Source organism: Pteropus medius, unplaced genomic scaffold (genome assembly GCF_902729225.1).
Source record: "Pteropus medius unplaced genomic scaffold, Ma_sr-lr_union100, whole genome shotgun sequence".
Lineage (NCBI taxonomy): Eukaryota > Metazoa > Chordata > Mammalia > Chiroptera > Pteropodidae > Pteropus > Pteropus medius.
The window spans coordinates 829,434-847,337 of NW_024340693.1; the positions used below are offsets into that span (position 1 = coordinate 829,434).

Here is a 17,904-nt window from a genome sequence, read left to right on the forward strand (position 1 = left end):
AGGGGAGAGAGGGAGGGACCCACAGAGACACAGAGGCTACTTCCAAGATAAGAAAGAGCTCAAGTAAGCATTTCTGCCTCAAACCCTGGAAGAAAGCAACTGTCTTTAAATACAATTCATGAAGACTCTGTATTTCACATCTCAATTTTTTGAAAACGGCAGATTCATAGAAACTGGCACTTTTCGTGTTTGTTTCATTTTTTTTTGCAATTAGCAGCAGAAGTCCCCATTCAAAAGTCCCCTACCAGCACAGGACAGAGAGAAACGGGCTCCGAGGGGACAATCTGGACACGATGTGACCTGTGTCATCTGCTCAGCCACCCAGCCTGGAAAGTCTCGCCAGCCCAGAGGGCAGAGGGCAATGGATATTAAAATCTGGAACACATCACATATGACACGTCGTCCGTTACGTGAAATATTCTCGAGAATTATTCTTCCGAGGCCTTATAAACCCTGGACCACCTTGTGTATTCCTTTTTTATTGACGTAAAATCGATAGCTATCTCGACCAGGTAGACGCCTCCCCCAGCTGACACTTTGCCCTGGAACGCACACGCGAGAACAGCATCATTCTTTCATAATATTTAAACAATCGTGAACGATATGTAAATGAGCGTTAATATGCATTTAGCTCAATAACAGACTTTTACATGATTTTCTGGGTCTGCTGCACGGTACAGCCTGCTATGTCGGAAAACTGTAAGAAGCCCAAGAAGAAAACACACCGCATTTCCTGTTGGCAGTAAACGTTTCTCACTCCTTGCTTTCCGAATGACGGGATGTACTATTTCCTCTCTGTCAAGAGGCCTTTCCGTTTCCACCCCGTGCCTCTCCTCTCTCGCGATACTGTTCTATGCTTTTATTTAACCACCTTCCCCCAGGTAGGTGAGAATTTTTAACATACCTCTGGAAGTGACGCTGAATTTCCGGTCAGAGAAACTGCTTCTTCGGAGTAACGGTTCACTCATCTTTTCCAGAAATAACTTAATCGTCTCCTTCTTTTCTGGACTCGTACTTGACAAATTCAGAACCTTCCCATCCACCTTCACAGTGGAATTGCTGAGCCCGAACCAATAGAAGAAATCGAATAACGCGTCGGCTTTGAATTCGTAGGCGAAGCTCAAATTTTCTCCGTTAACCACTTCGCTTCCTGGAGGGAAAAACTTCTTGACCGCCTCTTGAAAATCAAACTGAGAGAGAGAAAAGGACTCGATGAATTTCATGCATATAACAATAATGTTCCAACCCAGAATTCCAGATCATTATAAAATTATATTACAGAAACAATGTGCGAAGTATCAATTTCATATTTCTCTCTTATTCCGATAGATGGTTTTGAACAATCGTCTTTATTTCTTGCACCCACGTCACATTCCATGGGCCGATGGAACAGACGTGGCGTCTGATGCCATTTCTAACACGTTGCCAGCACGTCGGCTCGTTTTCTTGGTCATGATACAACAGAAAACATCCACACCCGGGAGCAGCTAGGTCAGCGCTGAGCCCCAGGGACGCGGCCCCACGCGAAGGTGCCCGAGCCCCCGTGTGTCGCCGCAGCTCTGGGGCCCGACTGGCTGGCAGTTACCTGAAGCCGGTAGCTTTCTCCAATCACTGAGGAAATGACGGTGTCCATCCCTTGCTCTATTTGCCTTCTTATCTTGGGGTGCCTTGTGTTCACGAGGAACGCGTACGTCCTTTCTAGAAACGAGGGAGCAGAATTCAAGAAGAAGCAGGCGACAGAAACACTTCTCAGCGTTCGACAAGGTGGCGGGTCCCGCTGTACCAGGAGATTTTACTCGATTACAGCTTCCCTCGCCGCCAAGCCTCGCCAGATTTCTAGACACGTTTCTGAGAATTTTGAGGACGTGAAGGAAGGAGCTCAGACACTCAGCGGCCCCGAGGCTGCCCTTTGTCACTCTCGTCTGGGGAAATCGAAAGTTCCGTGTCACCGCGGTCACAGCGGAGAACTGAGCCTGTGCCATGTACGTGAGTACTCGGGACCGCTGGTGTTCCTGTGACTGCCTTGCCGGACATCTCAACGGCGACTTGGCGCTCACTAACATGGCTCCTTTGCAGAAAACCAGCCACGTCCAGGGGAGGGGTCCCCCATGCCTCCCCACTACCTTCCCCCAGAGACCAGGCTTGTTCTGCCAAAAGGCTGGTCTCTGGGGCTACAGGTCCAGGCCACCGGAGGCTGACTTTCCATTGCTTAAATTATCCCATCTCTGTGTCCTGGCACGGGGGTTAGGGGGTTCATGTTGTTCGCTTTTCTTTTTAAGCTCTTAAATCTGATTCTGTCCGATTCTATACAATCTAAGCCAAGGGAGGGTTGCCAACTCATTAGGAAATAGGAAATACTATTAACCAACAGCCCCTTAACTTTCCAGCCCCCAGAAACGAGCTGGACGGTCTCAGTGACTCAAGCGCTTTTCCTAGGGCGTCACCCTCTGGTTAAAGGCCACGGACCAGCCACTAGGCGATTTCGAAGACTCGACACTTGGCCTTGGCTTTGCGCATCGAGCCTGTGGCCCACCGGGGACCTGTGCCACGTCCTCGAGGAACACACTTCGAACTAACCTTGCTGTGGCCTAATTCATCTTACTTTTCCTCCCCTTGTTCTTCTTTCTCCCGAATTATTTTCTGGGCGCTTTAGATATAAACTACTTTCTGTCCCTCTTTGAGATGAGATACAATGAAACCCATAAAGCCAGAAGCGGTACTGCACCTCGAATTAACTTTCGCCCCAACCGAACCAGGACCTGTAGCCTCACGACGTACCCAGGGCCAGCACACCCCACGGCGTCCTGGCTGCACGGGCTGCGCACTGCACAGCTCTGGAGAATGTCACGCGCATTTGCGGACATCGGCTGTCTGTGTATTTATTATGACAGACTTCTGGGAAGAATCGGCAAGTCGTCCTGAGTTAACGGTGGCTTTTTCTAACTTGCACGAACGTACAGTTTACGATAGCAGTGGGGCCAGATGTGTTTCCTTCATCCCAGTTTTCATAAATTAAACTCGACCACCTGAATTAAGCTTTTTCATATCATGACTCTCTCCTCACGAGGACCCGGGCCTGGCTCCACACGCCTGCTCTAAAACGTCAACAAGGAGCGGTCTCTGATTCTCCCTTAAGATTCCTCCTGAGAGGCGGACCAGGAGGTGATCTTGATGCATCTGTGAATGGCATCGCTAGAGAAGTCTCCGGATTCCTGGCCATCGTCAAGCTGAATAACATCAGGGACTTGGAGGCCCTCCTGGAGCTGCCTGTCCCCGAGCTCCGCCCCGTGGCCCTCCCTCCGAGAGCACATCCTGACGTGGAGTTAGGGAATGAGCAGAGAATCTGAATGGCTGAACCCACCACTGAGCAGAGGGTCAGCCGGGAACGAGACGTGAGAAGAAGTCTCCTGGGAATGTGTCGCTTTAAGAATGTTATTTAGAAGTCACGTTTAAGGAATTCTACTTCTATGGTTATGTCCTTGATTTTCCCACCTATCCCTCTGAGCAGGAGGAAGAAGGGGAAATTGAGATAGTTCCATATTGGAATTTGAATTAATACAGTTGTTACCAGCTAGTCTGATTTCTAGGAAGAAACAATAAAGAGACGTTTCTAGAACTGACATTCAAAGATCATAGCACGAGACAGAGAAGCATCTATGGTACTTATTTTATCTTAGCTTCCTCATCTACAGAACGGGGCTGGCGGAAGCACCTGACAGGTACAGGGACCACGCATCCCGGTCTGCCCATCAGTCCCAGTCACAACCCTGTCCCCGCACAATTAACATAGGCCCTGCCGGGCTGCCGTGCCAGTCGGGGACGTTGGGGTGTGCCTGGGACCCCTGAGTGTCTGATACGTGGCGGACGCGTCATGCAGCATCACCAGAGGGCATTCACCCTGCTGCCTCCGCGCCCGACCCCCACCTCGCCAGCATGCCATGGTCCACAGCCCGGCAAAGCCGAACTAAACCGAAATATTTATATACCGACCTTTCGAGGGGTCCTTTCTCGTCTGCACGTGAACGAAGAACAGCATCGGTTTGCTCAGTATGGTTTCCCTGTAGTTTTTATAATCACAGTAGTTGGTCAGTTCCACGTATCTGTGAAAGGAGCAGAGATCGTTGCACAGGTAAGGAGCCCTCCCCTCCCAGGCAGGAAGGGACGGACATCTGGACGGGCGCCCCCCCACATCCACAGTCCCCGTGAGAGCAGTGCCCTAAACTGTGTCCTTGCACAGGCAGCCATATCGAGTCCCACAGAAGTCAGTCCCTGTCTCCCGGTTGGCTGAGACCAACACACCCCCCCAAAGGTGACCACGGTCCCCGGGGTGGCCTGACACCGACGCCTGGCCCTCCGATGACGGCCAGCACCATCTGTCTTTTGGGCTATAAGGGTTCACTTGAAGCTGTAAGGGTTCTGCGTCTCTCAGAATTGAGAATGAAGGGCGCTCGGAAAGTGGAACCAGCCGGGTCTTCTCCAAGGCAGGCACCCCGTCTTACCAGCGGGTCTGAAATCTCCCCTTCCTTCTCCCCTCCCTTTCCTCCTTCAATCCCCAAATAAACCCAGCCGTCCCCATAGATGAGACATGCACCAACATCCGCGTGAACGAATTCGCATCTCCCTGATCCTGAGCTCGTGCCATTAAGGAAACGACAGGCCCCCGTCCACTTTAGTGCCCGTGGTGTCCTTCCGTTCACCACTCCGCCTGCCGTCCAGGGTGCCAGCACCCTCTCTCTCCTTACTCTACAAATTTGCCACGTCGCCTTTCTCCGTCCCTACACGCAGCACTGCTGATTACAAAGGCAGATCCAAGTGTAAATTGGCTTCCTTCAAGAAGGTGACTGATTCTCGAACCGAACCCCAGCTCAGGGGCTGTGTGGACACAGGCAGACGCATGGCGCCCAGTCCAGCAGGCCGGGGGGTGTGGCCGCCACAGTCCCTCTTCACGGAGCTGGTCCCCTGGCGGCCCAGCTGGGGACGGCTGCACAGAGAGCTGGGCGGCCTAGCGACAGCGTGGACATGAAAATGACGGCCTCGGAGAGCTCCCCGCAGCCGCCCTCCCCGCCCCCCACGCCCATAACCCACTTAGAGGGGCCAGCGCACAAGACCGTGACCCAGGAGTGGGAGAGAGGGGGCACGTGGGGGAACATCCACCCCCGAGCCGGGAAAACACAGCTCCCGCGTCTGCCTCCCAGCTTAGTTTCCTAGAAATACGTGTCATTATCTTTTCTCTGGGCTTGTCAGACCTGAGTTTGAGCGCTTTTAAAGCCTGACCCCTGATGGAGCCTCTAGAACGCTTCCTGCCTTCTGCTTTGCCAGGCTTTTAATGTGGTCGTCACCCCCGCCCCCTGGACACTGGTGGTGGAGCTGGGGAGGGGACACAGGGCTGGTGCCTTCCAGGGGGGCATGGGGGAGCAGGTGCTGATGTTTGGGGGTTTTGCTCGGCTCCTCCTCCATCTCCCCCCCTCCCCGCCCTCACCTGGGCAGGCCAGAGAGCAGAGAGGACAAGGTGAGTGGGCACGCGAAGGGAGAAGCTCTTGTGCCCCCTGTCAGCAAGAGAGAATGTTCTGCTCATCTTCATCCCTCTTGTTCACTTCAAAAACACTCGCGGAGCGCCGATAGCGTGCTGGGCACCCGGTACGCCTTCACACGGGCCTCGGCACGTCTGAGGGGGCGCAGGGCCTGGGAAGCGGGGTAGGGCAGAGGGTGGCAGTACAGGGGCTGCTCCGTGCTCTCTCATGCCCTGTGCCAGGCAGGCCGGTGTGGCCGGGGAAGAGGAGAGGTCTGTGGTTGCAGGGGGGCGGGGGTGAGACACGGAGGGACAAAGGAGGAAGAATACTCTCGTAGCCAAGGGAGGAGGGCCGGGCAAGGCTCATGGCAGCAAACGGACAGGTGTGCGAGGCCGGGGCGGCGGCAGGTGCCACGGTGAGCCACCCGCAGCCGATCTGCGCGTTCGCTGGCCTCGCTTGTCACAGCTAATCTATAGCCACGTAACATTCTCCTCGAAGCGATTCGTCTGCCCTCCTGGCATTCACGGTCTGATTGTCACCCTCGAGGGAGGGTGACACAGAGTGCGTGTGCGCAGCACAGCCGGAAAATCGGCTACTATGCCCGTGGCACAGTTGACACCGCTTGCCTCTGCCTACGGGATCGACGGACATCTGATCGCAAGCGTCAGCGGCGGGAAAAAGGTAAAAGTCTCAACTTGGAAATGCTCGCGGGTTGTGAAAATAATCAGTTCCCCCCAGAATTCTGTGGCAGGCTCTTTGGAATGCTGTGGGGCTCACGGCACTGTGATGTGGCAAACTCAGAGATGGGGGCCGGGTGGGGGGCTTCTGGAGAGCCACACACTGAGTTTACCGTGTCGCCTACACACGAGTCACCCCTTTCTTTTAGAGTCTGAATCGATAAGACGACCTGACCAATAAAACTCTACGCGGCATCATTTAATCCCCCTTTGATGATTTAGAGGCACTTTTAGAATCTTAAGGGGCCCGCAAACTTCACCGCAGAGCATGTCAGTTATCAGAGCTCTCATGACAGGATTCACAGACAAGAGACGGTGGCAAGATGCCTACTTAATGAACGCTCTACTTAAACCGGGTCACCAAGAAGAAACATCTCCGCTAGTCATCCGCTCCCAGCCTCCTGGTTCTGGCCCAATAGTTCAACACCTCCAAACCCCAGAGAAAGAAAGAAATATGAGCCTGCTTTTGGAATCCACTGGGTAAAATCTGGCTATGTAAGTCACTAAAATAAGTCACAAAAAGACGGAGGATGGAGTAGCGAAGTCGTACAGATATTTAGGCACCTGACATCTGATCGCTTGTTTTAAGACAAGTTATTAGACTGCGTTAGGGACCGATGATTTCATGTTTAATAGTGCACGATTCTGAATCGCTCAGGCAAACACTGCTGCTGTGGACTGGGTACTTATTACATTTGCTTACAGTTGAAGATTGTTCTTTTGAGTTCTCGTTTCTTCCTTGCTTTTACCCTGGCCCCCGACACTTTCCGCCCCTGGCTCCAGGGCAAAGCTCAGGAGGCAGAACACTGCGTGGTGAGAAGCGGAGGGATTCGAAATGAGAACATCGAGTTCATGTGCTAATTTCCTGGCTGCATGAACTCAGTCCCACAGCCACAACCCACCGTGACGCCGAGTGACTGACTTAACCCGCCTGGACCTGTGCCCTCATCTGTAAAGGGACATAACAGTATTGCCTGCTGTTTGATGACTCGATAGTGCAAGTCGCATGAGACGCACGCACTTGGCCCCATGGTTCGATGCTCCACAAATACTATTAGTCTCTAATCTCTGCTGGCCACAGGGTGGAGTCCTGTAAGCTTCTGACACCCAGTCAGGGCTGGGTTCCCTTGAGTGACCGAGAAAGGAGGACAAAATGAGTCTCTGAAAAATAAGGGAGCAAGAGTCTCTCCTTCCTGGCTCCAATTTCTACTCTCAATTTTTTTCTGTTTCAAAGACTAAAGGGAGCAGCTTAATGAAAGCGCTGTCTGAAAGGCAGGACCAAGAAAGAACGCTGTATTTGTGCTCCCAGCCCATCGGGACTCGCCGAAAGGTCGCCCACCTTCTAGGACAGCCCCCTAATTCTGGAGCTCCCTTCAATTTTCACATTGTCTCTAGCACGATCTGAAAAGCTGCTCCAAATTTCCCTTGGCTCTCACAATTTACCACTCAGAGACAAATAAGAATTGGAACCCATAGCTTCCATCTGAGAGTGTGTGTGTTCGTTTAAACAGAGAGAAGAACAGAGAAGAAGGGACACTTGTTGGAACAGTCCTTGTGTAGAAAGCCCAGAAACTGTCAGTGTTCATAATCCTCTGCTGTGACACCAAGCAAAAGCTGGAGGGGACACGCGAGATGGCCCTGCTGTGTTTCCAGTGTTAACGTGCTGGCTTTATACAGAGCCTCGCCCCAAGTGCTCACAGTCCCTTCGACTCCATTTCCTCCCGTCCCCCTCCTGTCCCTACGCTAGTGAAATGAGGCAAAACTTTTAGATTTATCACTCTACCGTCTGCGACTCGAATCGAGGGTACGGGCGTTCGTCCGTCCATTTGCCCATGATGCACAGTGCTTGTGAGAAACGCTGCGAACTCATCCATTCATTCGTTCACGTAATAAACATTTGCTGGGCGCTGGGGACCCAGATGAGAAAGGGAATCGCCCTGCTTTCAAGAAGCATGCAGTCCATTGAGGAGACAGATGGTAAAATGCACCCTTTCGATATGGAAATGGTCTAAGACCTTGTCGCTTGAAGTGCGGTCCCTGGACCACCAGCACTGCCTCATGTGGGAGCTTGTCAAGCTGCAGATTCTCGGGCCCCTCTCCAGGTTTATTCAATCGGAAAGTATGTATCACGAGATCCCCAGGAGACCTGCACACTTACTTAAAATTTGGGAAGCACCAGTCTAAGACATGTTCCTCCCACTCAGAGGCTAACAAACTAGTTAATCATTCAAATATACAGATGCCAGAGGAATGCAGGGTTCTAGGTTCTTTCTGCATTCTTGCGGCCCAGTTATTTACATAAGGAGCAAAGTAGGAGGGGCCTGTGGTTAGAACCATTTATTGAGCCAAAGAGGGTTGGTCTGTCAGGCCCAACATCCCCCTAATGGGTGGACAAAGCAGGAGGGAAACGGGACCCCAGGAGTCATGGCTTCGCCAGGCCTTGGGGATGATGAGGTGGCTGCCTTGGGCCTCCAGGACAAGGCACGAGGCAAGGACAAGGCGAGCTGAGAGCAGGAAGTGTGGCTGGGTCCAGAGCAGGGCTCCAGGGGGAAGGGAGGCGGGAGAGAAGGCAGCAGAGGCTCCTGGCTTTTCCATCGCCAGGTCATTCTAAATGCCAAGACAGGCGGAGGAGCCGGCTCTGCCAAAAGCCTAACCTACAGCTCCAATGAATTCTGGGCTTTTTTATTCTTCCTACTGTTCTCAAATACAATGGTTATCTTCTTTCGAAGTCTTCGCAAATCCGATCTCGAATTCTTTCTCTCCCCGTCCCCTGCTTATGGGTTGGAATTTTCAATTCACTAAGAAAGGGAGACATTCTTGCTGGGGAATGGTGTTTCAGGCACTCAGAGCCCTCGCTCTCTCTGTGTCAATAAACGAGGTTTTCCCAGCCGCTTTGAAGAAGCCATTTTAAATGTCATTCTGTTTGCTCGCCCCTCTTGGCTGTGTCCCGTCCACAGGGTGGCACAGCGCTGCTGTGATGTCCAATAGCAAAGGCTTTGTAGCCGGGGAGGCTTACTCATGTCTGAACCAAGCTCTAGACCGTACTGGCCCACGCCCTGGCACTCAGTTCTGCACCCGAATATGACCCCTCCCCCGCCGCCCCCTGCCACGCATGCACACACGCACGCACACACCTACGCGCACACACCCTGCGCTGGCTTTTCCCAGAATGTATCTGCCCACGCCTCGGCCCACAGGCCCTGCTCAGCTGTGGTTGGTTGATTTATCTGAAACACTAACGGAGGTCAAAGGTGGGACACCTAGAACTTTCTCCGCTTCTCCACTGGGTCTCCTCACTGAGTAAAAGCTCTCAGGGCGCAAAAATGAGCAGCCGCCCTCCCCTCCGATCCGCCCCTCGCCACCACCCCAAGGGCAGGGCGTGGGTCCCTCCAAAACATCCCGAAGGGTGTGCCGCCAACTTGAGCTCATCTGACCCAGTTAAGGAGCCAGAAAGGGAAAATCACCCGCCAGTGACGCGGTCCCCACCCTGCTCTCCCCCGCGCGCCGGCCCGAGTGCCCCCTTGGGGAGCAGCATGCACAGCTGCAGGATGTCAGGCCAAAGGGCAGAAAGTGGGGTGGTGGTGGGGGGGACGGAGGCGGGGAGGCCAGCGGGGGCTCCCGGGGACCCTCTGCCGGGGCGCGGGGAGCCCACCCACCTCTTGATGTAGCAGCCGAGGCGGCAGAGCTGCCCGTCCAGGCGCACGAGGCCGTCGCCGAAGACGTTGAAGCCCCCGCGCGCGGCCGCGGGCTCCCCGGTGCCCGGCGCCACGAGCTGGTCGCCGCGCAGCTGGAGCGCGCCGGGCAGCAGGCGCAGCAGCTGGGCGACCGGCAGCAAGGCCAGCTCGCAGTCACACGTCCACAGGCTGCGCAGCTCCCCCGACGAGATGGAGGTCAGGCTGGGCCTGGCCGCGGGCGCGCACGCCGCCGCCGCCATCCCCGCCGCCCGGACGTCCGGAGGTCCCCGCGCCCTGCCCGGTGCCCTGGCCGGCGAGGAGCGCTGAGCCCGGCGCGCGGGAGGCGGCCCTTTTATCGCCCCGGGCCGCCCCGCCCGGCCGCGGGCGCAACCCCCGGCCTCCGGGCCGAGCGCGCACCACTCAGGACTTGCGCCCCGGCCCGCAGCCAGGGGTTACTCATCACCCCCCGCCCCGCCCCCGACTCCGGACCCGGGCTGGGCGGACGCCGCCGGCGGGGTGGGGTCAGTGGCCCCGGGCGTCGGCTCGGAGCCCTGGTGGGCGGGGAAGGCGCCGGCACCCACCCGGGCCCAAGACACCGGCCTCTGCGTGCTGGGGAGAGGGCGCGTTCCCGGCCACGGGGCGCCAGGACACTGCGGGACCGCATCTCCGCTCCCCGCATCCCGCACCCCGCTCCCCGCACCCCGCTCCCGGCACCCCCTTATCCCGCTCCCCGCCCCAGCCGCCAGCCGCCGTCTCCGCCTTGGTTTCTGCCTTTTACAGATCATAGTCGGACTCGCCTACAGAGTCCACGGGTCAGCAGGTCCCTTTTCTATGGAGCTGTCCTGACTGCCTGTGAGTTTCGTCGCACCGTTTCTCCTGCTTTGGGGACCACAGGCCGCAGATGCCAGCCGCATAGTCGGGGTGGAGGAGACCAGCCCCTCCGTCTTGCCCCACCCCCTTGAGTCCCCACAAGTCGTCTGTTCCGTGGATCTCTAGATGTGTGGGTGCTCGTGGGCAGACACACCGATGGCCTGGGGACACCCAAGCATTCCAGTGGGACAACACTCCATGAAAAGCGCTGCTGGAGGGGGGGCACCCCGGGTTTATGGGAGCAGAACCCCGCCCAGTTCTGAGGAGCTGAGCAGGCTTCCTGGAGTCCCGCAATTTAGGACTCTAAGCTGGACCCTAAAAGTTGGGTACAACGAACGAACAATCGTAGAGAATACCTTTAATTTGTCTCAGTGCGTCCCCGGCATGGACCCGTCTGCAGATTTAATCAAGTCCAATGCCGAGTCCTGCAGTATCTCACTTAAATCCCAGAATGTAAATGAGCTCCAGTCACATGTCCTTTCTCCAGACAGGGGGCTCTTCGCCCCGGCCTCCATCCCCAGTGCTGCGCGTCGACGAACACATCTCATTCACCCAGCACTCACGGATCACTACCGAATCAGCCCTTTACGGGAAGAAGGGGGGATCCGCCTGGGAAACAAGCACCCCTGCAAAGTGAAGCTGAGGACCCCTGCCACCGGGGTGGGTGTGGGTGAGCTGAGGCCGCAGGCAGGACCCAGAGGCTGGGGCAGGGTTCACGGGGACCATGTGGTGTCAGAACTTAGACCCGGCAGTCTAAGACTATGCGGGTGTCCTATCTTACCCCAAACATCACTACGCACCAGGCAACCATCTTAAACGCTGCACGTTCCCCCAACAACAACAAAACAAGGCACCCAGCCAAATGAGTGCAGTGATAGATGCATGGACTGCGTATCATGAGAGCAAGGTCAAGGGCATGGTTCCTGTTTCCTGGGAACCCCTGGGCAGGTGACACACGGACTAGGCTCTGAATACAGAGACAGAGCTCCCAGGTGAAGGAGCACCGCTCATGAGAAACTGGGAGAGAAGATTCTAGACCGGTCTGTGTAAAGAGAGAAAGTATGGTCTATTTAAGGAAGAGCGAGGAATTCTGTATGGCTAACCGGGCTTCTTTGGGGTAAGAGGGACGAGGTTCATAAGAGAGGAGACCAGAAAGGGAGAGACCTTCTGAGTCGTCTAAGGATTCGGATTCTGAGGTAATGGTGAAGGAAGGAAGCCATATAACTCTGAGTTTATGGCCTCTTAGAAGAGGTTTCGAAACAGGAAGACTGGAGGGAGAGAGACTGGTCAGGGGATTGATGGGATCATCTAGGAAACATATAATGAGGGTCTGAGCTAGTCCGCACAGCAGCTGTGGGCATAGAGATGACAGGGCGAATCCGGGATGTGTTTGAACCCGAGTCAGCAAGATTTGCCGAGACAAAGAAGCAGAAAGAGACATTTGGTCTCTCGCTCGGGTACCAAACGGAGCATCCAAGCGGACAGTCCAGGAGGCAGCTAGTTAGCTAGGTCTGGGGGTTTTGGAGGGAAGACAGGGTTCATGCTTGAAGTCTGAAAGTCGTTCGCTTAAAAACAGGGGATGGAAGCCACAGAGTCGGAACCAGGGCAGGAGTCGGAACCCAAGCCTCTAGTTTACTTCTGTTTCTTGAGCACCTGCTATGTTCCACGGCTCGCTGGAGATTCAGAGGTGTGAGCAGAGGAAGGCCCTGTGCTTCTGCAACGAGGAGGACCGGGAGAACGCAAGGGTCTGGGCCGCCAGGCCTCCGGCGCCTCGCCCAGACATTGCTGAAGTCTGGTTGTATCTCACTCATCGCACGTCTCTGATCTACTGATGGAATACACTCAACAACAGCGACGGCTCCCAAGCTGCTTTCTGAATTTTAAGGTCAGTGAGGGCAGATCCGCTGCAGATCCCGGCCCAGCCCCATGAAGCCGGAGCTCCATCCTGTTGACCGAGTTTAACCCCACACTGCCTGGATGATCCGGCCTTGTCGAGGGGTCTCATGTCACAGTTAAATGCACTTGGTCGAGATAAACTCGGGGGTCCCTCTCATCGAAATCCGTTTACCACTAAGTGTCGACACTGATGATCGGAAGAGAAGGATTAAATGAGGTTTTCCTTTGTTTCCCCATAGCTCTCTGATTATGCAATTATTTCGCATTTTCCAGACGAGCGTGTATCATTTTGTAAAATGAGGCTGAGCAGGACGAAAACCTTTTAAAGACGCTTTCTGGTGTGTTATCTAGAGGATTCACTTGGCGTGTTTAAAGAAAGCACCTGCATTTCCTTATGGATGACTCCACGCTGCCAAAACGCCGAAGAATGACGTGAAGACATGAGCGGAAAACATAGCCTTCGTCGTCACGTCGGGCCTTTGGTAATAAGTGGAAGGCTGCAGAGATCTTTCCATGGTTCGTCTTCTTCATTACCGAAATACCCACCAGACAGACAAAATGACCTCTAGCGAGGATATTTTTTTTTTCCAGTCTTTTTTATATTGTTGGCGTGTTTACACAGCTGTGTTCGTGTTGTAGCATTTTTATCCTGTTTGTCTCACTTAACGCTACCTGTAGATCATGTTTCACAGCCTGTCTCTGTGAGTAGTATTTAAAGCCATTGTGTTATTTTCCATCGAGCGGATGTGCTATTGTGTGTCTAGGCATTCCTCGACACGTGAAAACTTAGACCGGTTCCGGTTTTTCCTTATTCTAAACGATGACTCTCAGAGATGACATTATGGAGACAAGTGATAGGACAAGGTGGAAGGCTCTCAAAACATGGTCCATTGTCTTCTAAAACGGCCCTGGCACCTTATCTCGTCGAATTCCTCCCACCACCGAATGCGCTCTGTCTCCCCCGCGTGCCTCATGCTGGGAGGCGTCACCCTCCTTCCGCCCAGAGCTCCGAGGTCACTCTGCACCGTCTCTCTTCCTCCGCCACCCACCCACGCCCTCCTCTGCGGTCCCTCCACCTTGGCCCTCCCCCCTTTCCCGCAGATTCTCCTGCAGATCTCAGGAATCCCTTGCTTTCTTCCCACCCCCACGGCTGCTGGCCTCTCAGCCTCCATCACGTTCCCCTGGACTATTTCAGCAGCCTCCCCCCCTCAGTCGCTCCTCCTCGGGGCTTGTGGACGAACTGTGTCCCACCCACCCCCCAAAGTCATCCGTCGAAACCCAGAACGTGACTGCATTTGGAGAGAGGGCCTTTAAGTGGGCGATTAAGTTAGGGTGGGACCCTAATCCAATCTGACTGGTGGCCCCATAAGAAGAGGAGGAGATGCCAGACATGTGAGGTCACACAGCGAGACAGCAGCTGTCGATAAACCAGAGAGAGGCCTCAGCAGAAACCGACACGCTGACATCGTGATCTCGGACTCTAGCCTCCGCGCTGCGAGGCACACCTGCTGTTGAAGCCCCCAGCATTTGGTACGTGGCCGCTGCAGGCAGCTGAGCAGACGAGAGCTTTGCTCTGGGCTTGAGGAATACACAGGGCCTGCAGCTAGCTCCTGGGAGGTACAGGCTGCCGGTCCCTCGGTCCCGTGCACGGCTGTTCCTGCTGCATCATCGCCCCCTCCTCACTGTTCGAGCAGAGCCTCGCCCACCTTTCAAGGTACAGCTGAAACACCCCCGCTTCTGGGCTGAGCGGCATGGCCTTCCTCCTAGCCCCCAGGACACATGCTATGTGCCATGTGTGCCCTTAATTCAGGCATCGTGCCGTTGATGTACTTATCTGTCTCTCCCACTAAATCCATGAGAGAGAGAAAAAAAAAACTGCATCTTGTGACTTTTTATTCCTAGCACGATGTGGCCTCGCAGAATATATCCAATTTATTTTTATTGAATGAATGAATAAATGAATGAAAGGCAGCCTGGCATCGTGGTTATATATAAAGTGCTTAGAATGGCACCGGACACGTAGTATGTGCCATCGAGTGTTTGTTAAACAAGTGAGCAAAAATATACTGAACATGTTTCAGATCGTGTTTTTTTTTTTTTTCCCAGCGATTATCCGCTCGAGTTCTGTGAAAGCTAAAGCGAGAGCATATGGGGAAGGAAAGCCCAGATTCGCAAAAAGATTCACCGATGCAAATCACTTAAAGTCGAAGTTCTCGTGCTGATTCCTGACAACTTTGCTCACGGCTGAACCAGAACGGAAAATTTTGCTTCCGTCCCTGTGCGCTGAGCTCACTGGGCTCTGGCTGAGTTGCTCTGAGATCATTGCTTCCTCTTGGCCCAAATAAACACTGCCTCTCGGGGGCAGGGGGTCACATGAAAGCCTACCCAGGCCAGTCCTCCTCCCTGATTTGGCACTTTGGTGACATCCTTTGACCGCTTTGGGGCACCAAGGGCTGTGGCACAGAGGCAGATGTGGGTAGGATGATGGTACAACAGCCGGGAGCCCCTGGCACGTGGAGTCTAGAACCAGCTCGGATGATGGGACAGGAGGGTCCACTGATGAGGACCGAGAGTGTGAAGAGAGACATAACTCAGTTCTACCAGCGCTGGCTGGGTGCTGGCCCGGACTGGGCGCCTGGGTCTCAAGGGTGCCGAAGACCTCAAATCGAGCCAGCTTCCGGCGGTCAGTGATGGCTGGAGGGAGAGATGGAGGAGAACCTTCTGGAGGAAGGAGGGAGGGCGACATGAGGGCAGCCAGACTATCGGGATGGAGGGTCTTGCCGCCAGGGAAACAGGTGTCGATTAGGGACAGGAAGTAACGAATGGCACCGTCAGACTATGACCGGGTTTGGTGTGACGGTGGCTTCAGAGATGAGTGCCACCTTGGGTGGAGTCTGCACGAGAAGGCTTCTGAGAACCCTCCCACCTCTAAACACTTACTGCTCTAAATTGAGCAGATCGGGAGGCCACGAGACGGGCCCAGGGAACCCCAAATCACTGCTGCCCCTGGAGAAACAGGCTGCCACTGGGGTCTCGCATCCCGCATCTCAGTGACAGCCCAAGCCGTGATGATGGCAGCCATGGTGGCGATGGCTGATATTCAGTGAGGACTTCCCTGTGCCAAACGCTGATGGCCTTCAGCAGATTATGTCACTTCATTGTCCCAGCTGAGGACCATTCATATTCCCACTTTATGGAAGGAGAGATCAAGGAACACAGAGCTCCCATAACTTGCCCAAAGTTCCACAGGTGGTACTATGGAAAAACTCTTGTCATTTTCAGTGGCTGACCTGATGCCCGAGGTGGCAAGGTCCACCTGCTCCCTTGGGCCTTGACTCCAGAGCAGAGCGGGCACACTGCGGCCCCCAGGCCAAATCCAGCCCGCTGCCCATTCTTGCACACCCGTGATGACACATGCTTTCTCAACAGCCGGAAAAATCAAAAGGGCTGTAGTATGTCACGACACGTAAAAATCACATGAAGTTCAAAGTTCAGCGTTCATCGATAAAGTTTTATCGAAACGCGTCCTCGCTCATTTGTTGACACGGGGCCGTTTGCAGACGAGCGGTCGCAACAGAGACTGCTGGACCCTCGAAGCCTAGAATAGTTATCGCCTGGCCCTTTGCGGAGAAAATGCGCGCCCCCTGCTCCTGAGACCAGACCGCAGGGGAGAGTCAGGTGGTCAGCATCGTCCCCACTTCTCACAGCCTTTCCAGGCTTCCTGTCGGTTCTTCCTCTTCTGAGCTCTGTGACCCTTGACCCACCACACCCATGGGCTCCCACTTCCCTCAGCCTCTCCTTTTAGGAGTCATCAGTCCATACACACTGTGTATAGGGCGGGCAGATTTAGAAAAAGCAATCCCTAGTGTGTTAGCTCTTCTAAAAAAAATTTAACACCAGGAAACACTGTCCTATTTCCAGACCCCCTGGCACTGTTACGATCTCAAGAGCCAAAACGATTTGAGTCAGAAAAAAAAAGTGAGAATTTTCCTCTCAGCACTGTCCTCTGGGATTGTGGGAAAACACAGGGCAGAAACAACCAGAATCTTGGCAACAGGGGGCCGGCCACAGTGGCAAGAGCCTGGCCCCCTGGTCCGGCCTCAGGCCTTTGGAATGCTGGGCCCAGCGCCATCATTGCTTTAGAAGGAGAAAATAAAAAGGCACAGAATGTTCAGAAAGAAATGAAATCTTAAAAAGAAAAACCTGTTTTGTGTCCTCGTGAGGGTTTACAGTCAAGGGCTTAGCAGAGGCGGCGGGTTCGGGAAGCTGAGCTGGGTCCTTAATCCTGTTTTGGTCTGTCAATTACCAGAGCTGTGGACTGGTGTGTGTGTGTGTGTGTGTGTGTGTGTGTGTGTGTGTGTGTGTGTGTGTGTGGACTCCTTGATATCTATGCATTTCTCTCAAATGACACTTTATCAAACTAGTTAGGATATTTCATAGCCTTTCTTTTAACAGCCAAATTGTAATTTACATAATGCCACATCGTCGGCATTTTAAGTCGTTTCTCATTTTTCGCTACCATAAAAAGATACTGCCATTGTACATTTTTGCGCTTGGCTCTTTGGCGTCTTGCTCAATTATTTGCTTAGGGTTCACCCAGAGAAGCTGAATCAGATGTTAACGCTCTCTCAAAAGGACTTGGGCACAGAGTGACAAATCGCTTTCCGACAGCACAGCAGGAAAGCGCCTGCCTCCCCCGTCCTTGCCAACTCGGGTATTTTCATTCTATTCCATTTTTTCACCCCCACCGAGTTGGGACGTTTTATTGTTTTTCATTTTTGTATTTTGTAACCAGGAAGGTTAACACTTTTCGTTTATGTTTTTGGCCATTTTTATTTTTTCCACTCTGAATTCGCTGTTTATGTTCATTGTTAACATATGGCTTCATCTTATTCTTATTGGTTTGCCAGAGCTCTTTATATATTAAAGATGTTAACTGTTTTTTTTTTAAGTTTGTCATTTGCCTTTTAGTTTTGTCTGAGACGCCAGTATATCAGAGTATTTTTTTTACCATTCAGAGGTTTCGCATGTGTGTACAAATGCGTGTGTTTTAAGTACAAAAACCTAGCAATATTTTCTATTATAACTTTTGTCCCGGGAGTCATAATTATAAAGTCCTTTTCCACCACCACCCCTCAAATTATAACAACGTCCTTTATATTTTCTTCCAAAATATTTAAAACATCACATTTACATCTAAAAATTGAATTTATTTCA

General features: G+C 53.4%; 1 protein-coding gene across 1 annotated transcript in view; it reads right to left on the minus strand.

Annotated features, from left to right (window-relative positions):
- MEDAG (mesenteric estrogen dependent adipogenesis) overlaps positions 1-10,222 on the minus strand; it is a 12,127-nt gene extending 1,905 nt beyond the window's left edge. The window contains exons 1-4 of the mRNA XM_039862379.1: positions 9,904-10,222; positions 3,991-4,100; positions 1,586-1,698; positions 905-1,190 (exon numbers count right to left, since the gene is read on the minus strand). Of these exons, the coding sequence (XP_039718313.1) occupies positions 905-1,190; positions 1,586-1,698; positions 3,991-4,100; positions 9,904-10,181 (787 nt within the window). The 5' untranslated portion in view covers positions 10,182-10,222. The remainder of the gene's footprint in view (positions 1-904; positions 1,191-1,585; positions 1,699-3,990; positions 4,101-9,903) is intronic.
- Between the last annotated feature and the right edge of the window lie 7,682 nt (positions 10,223-17,904).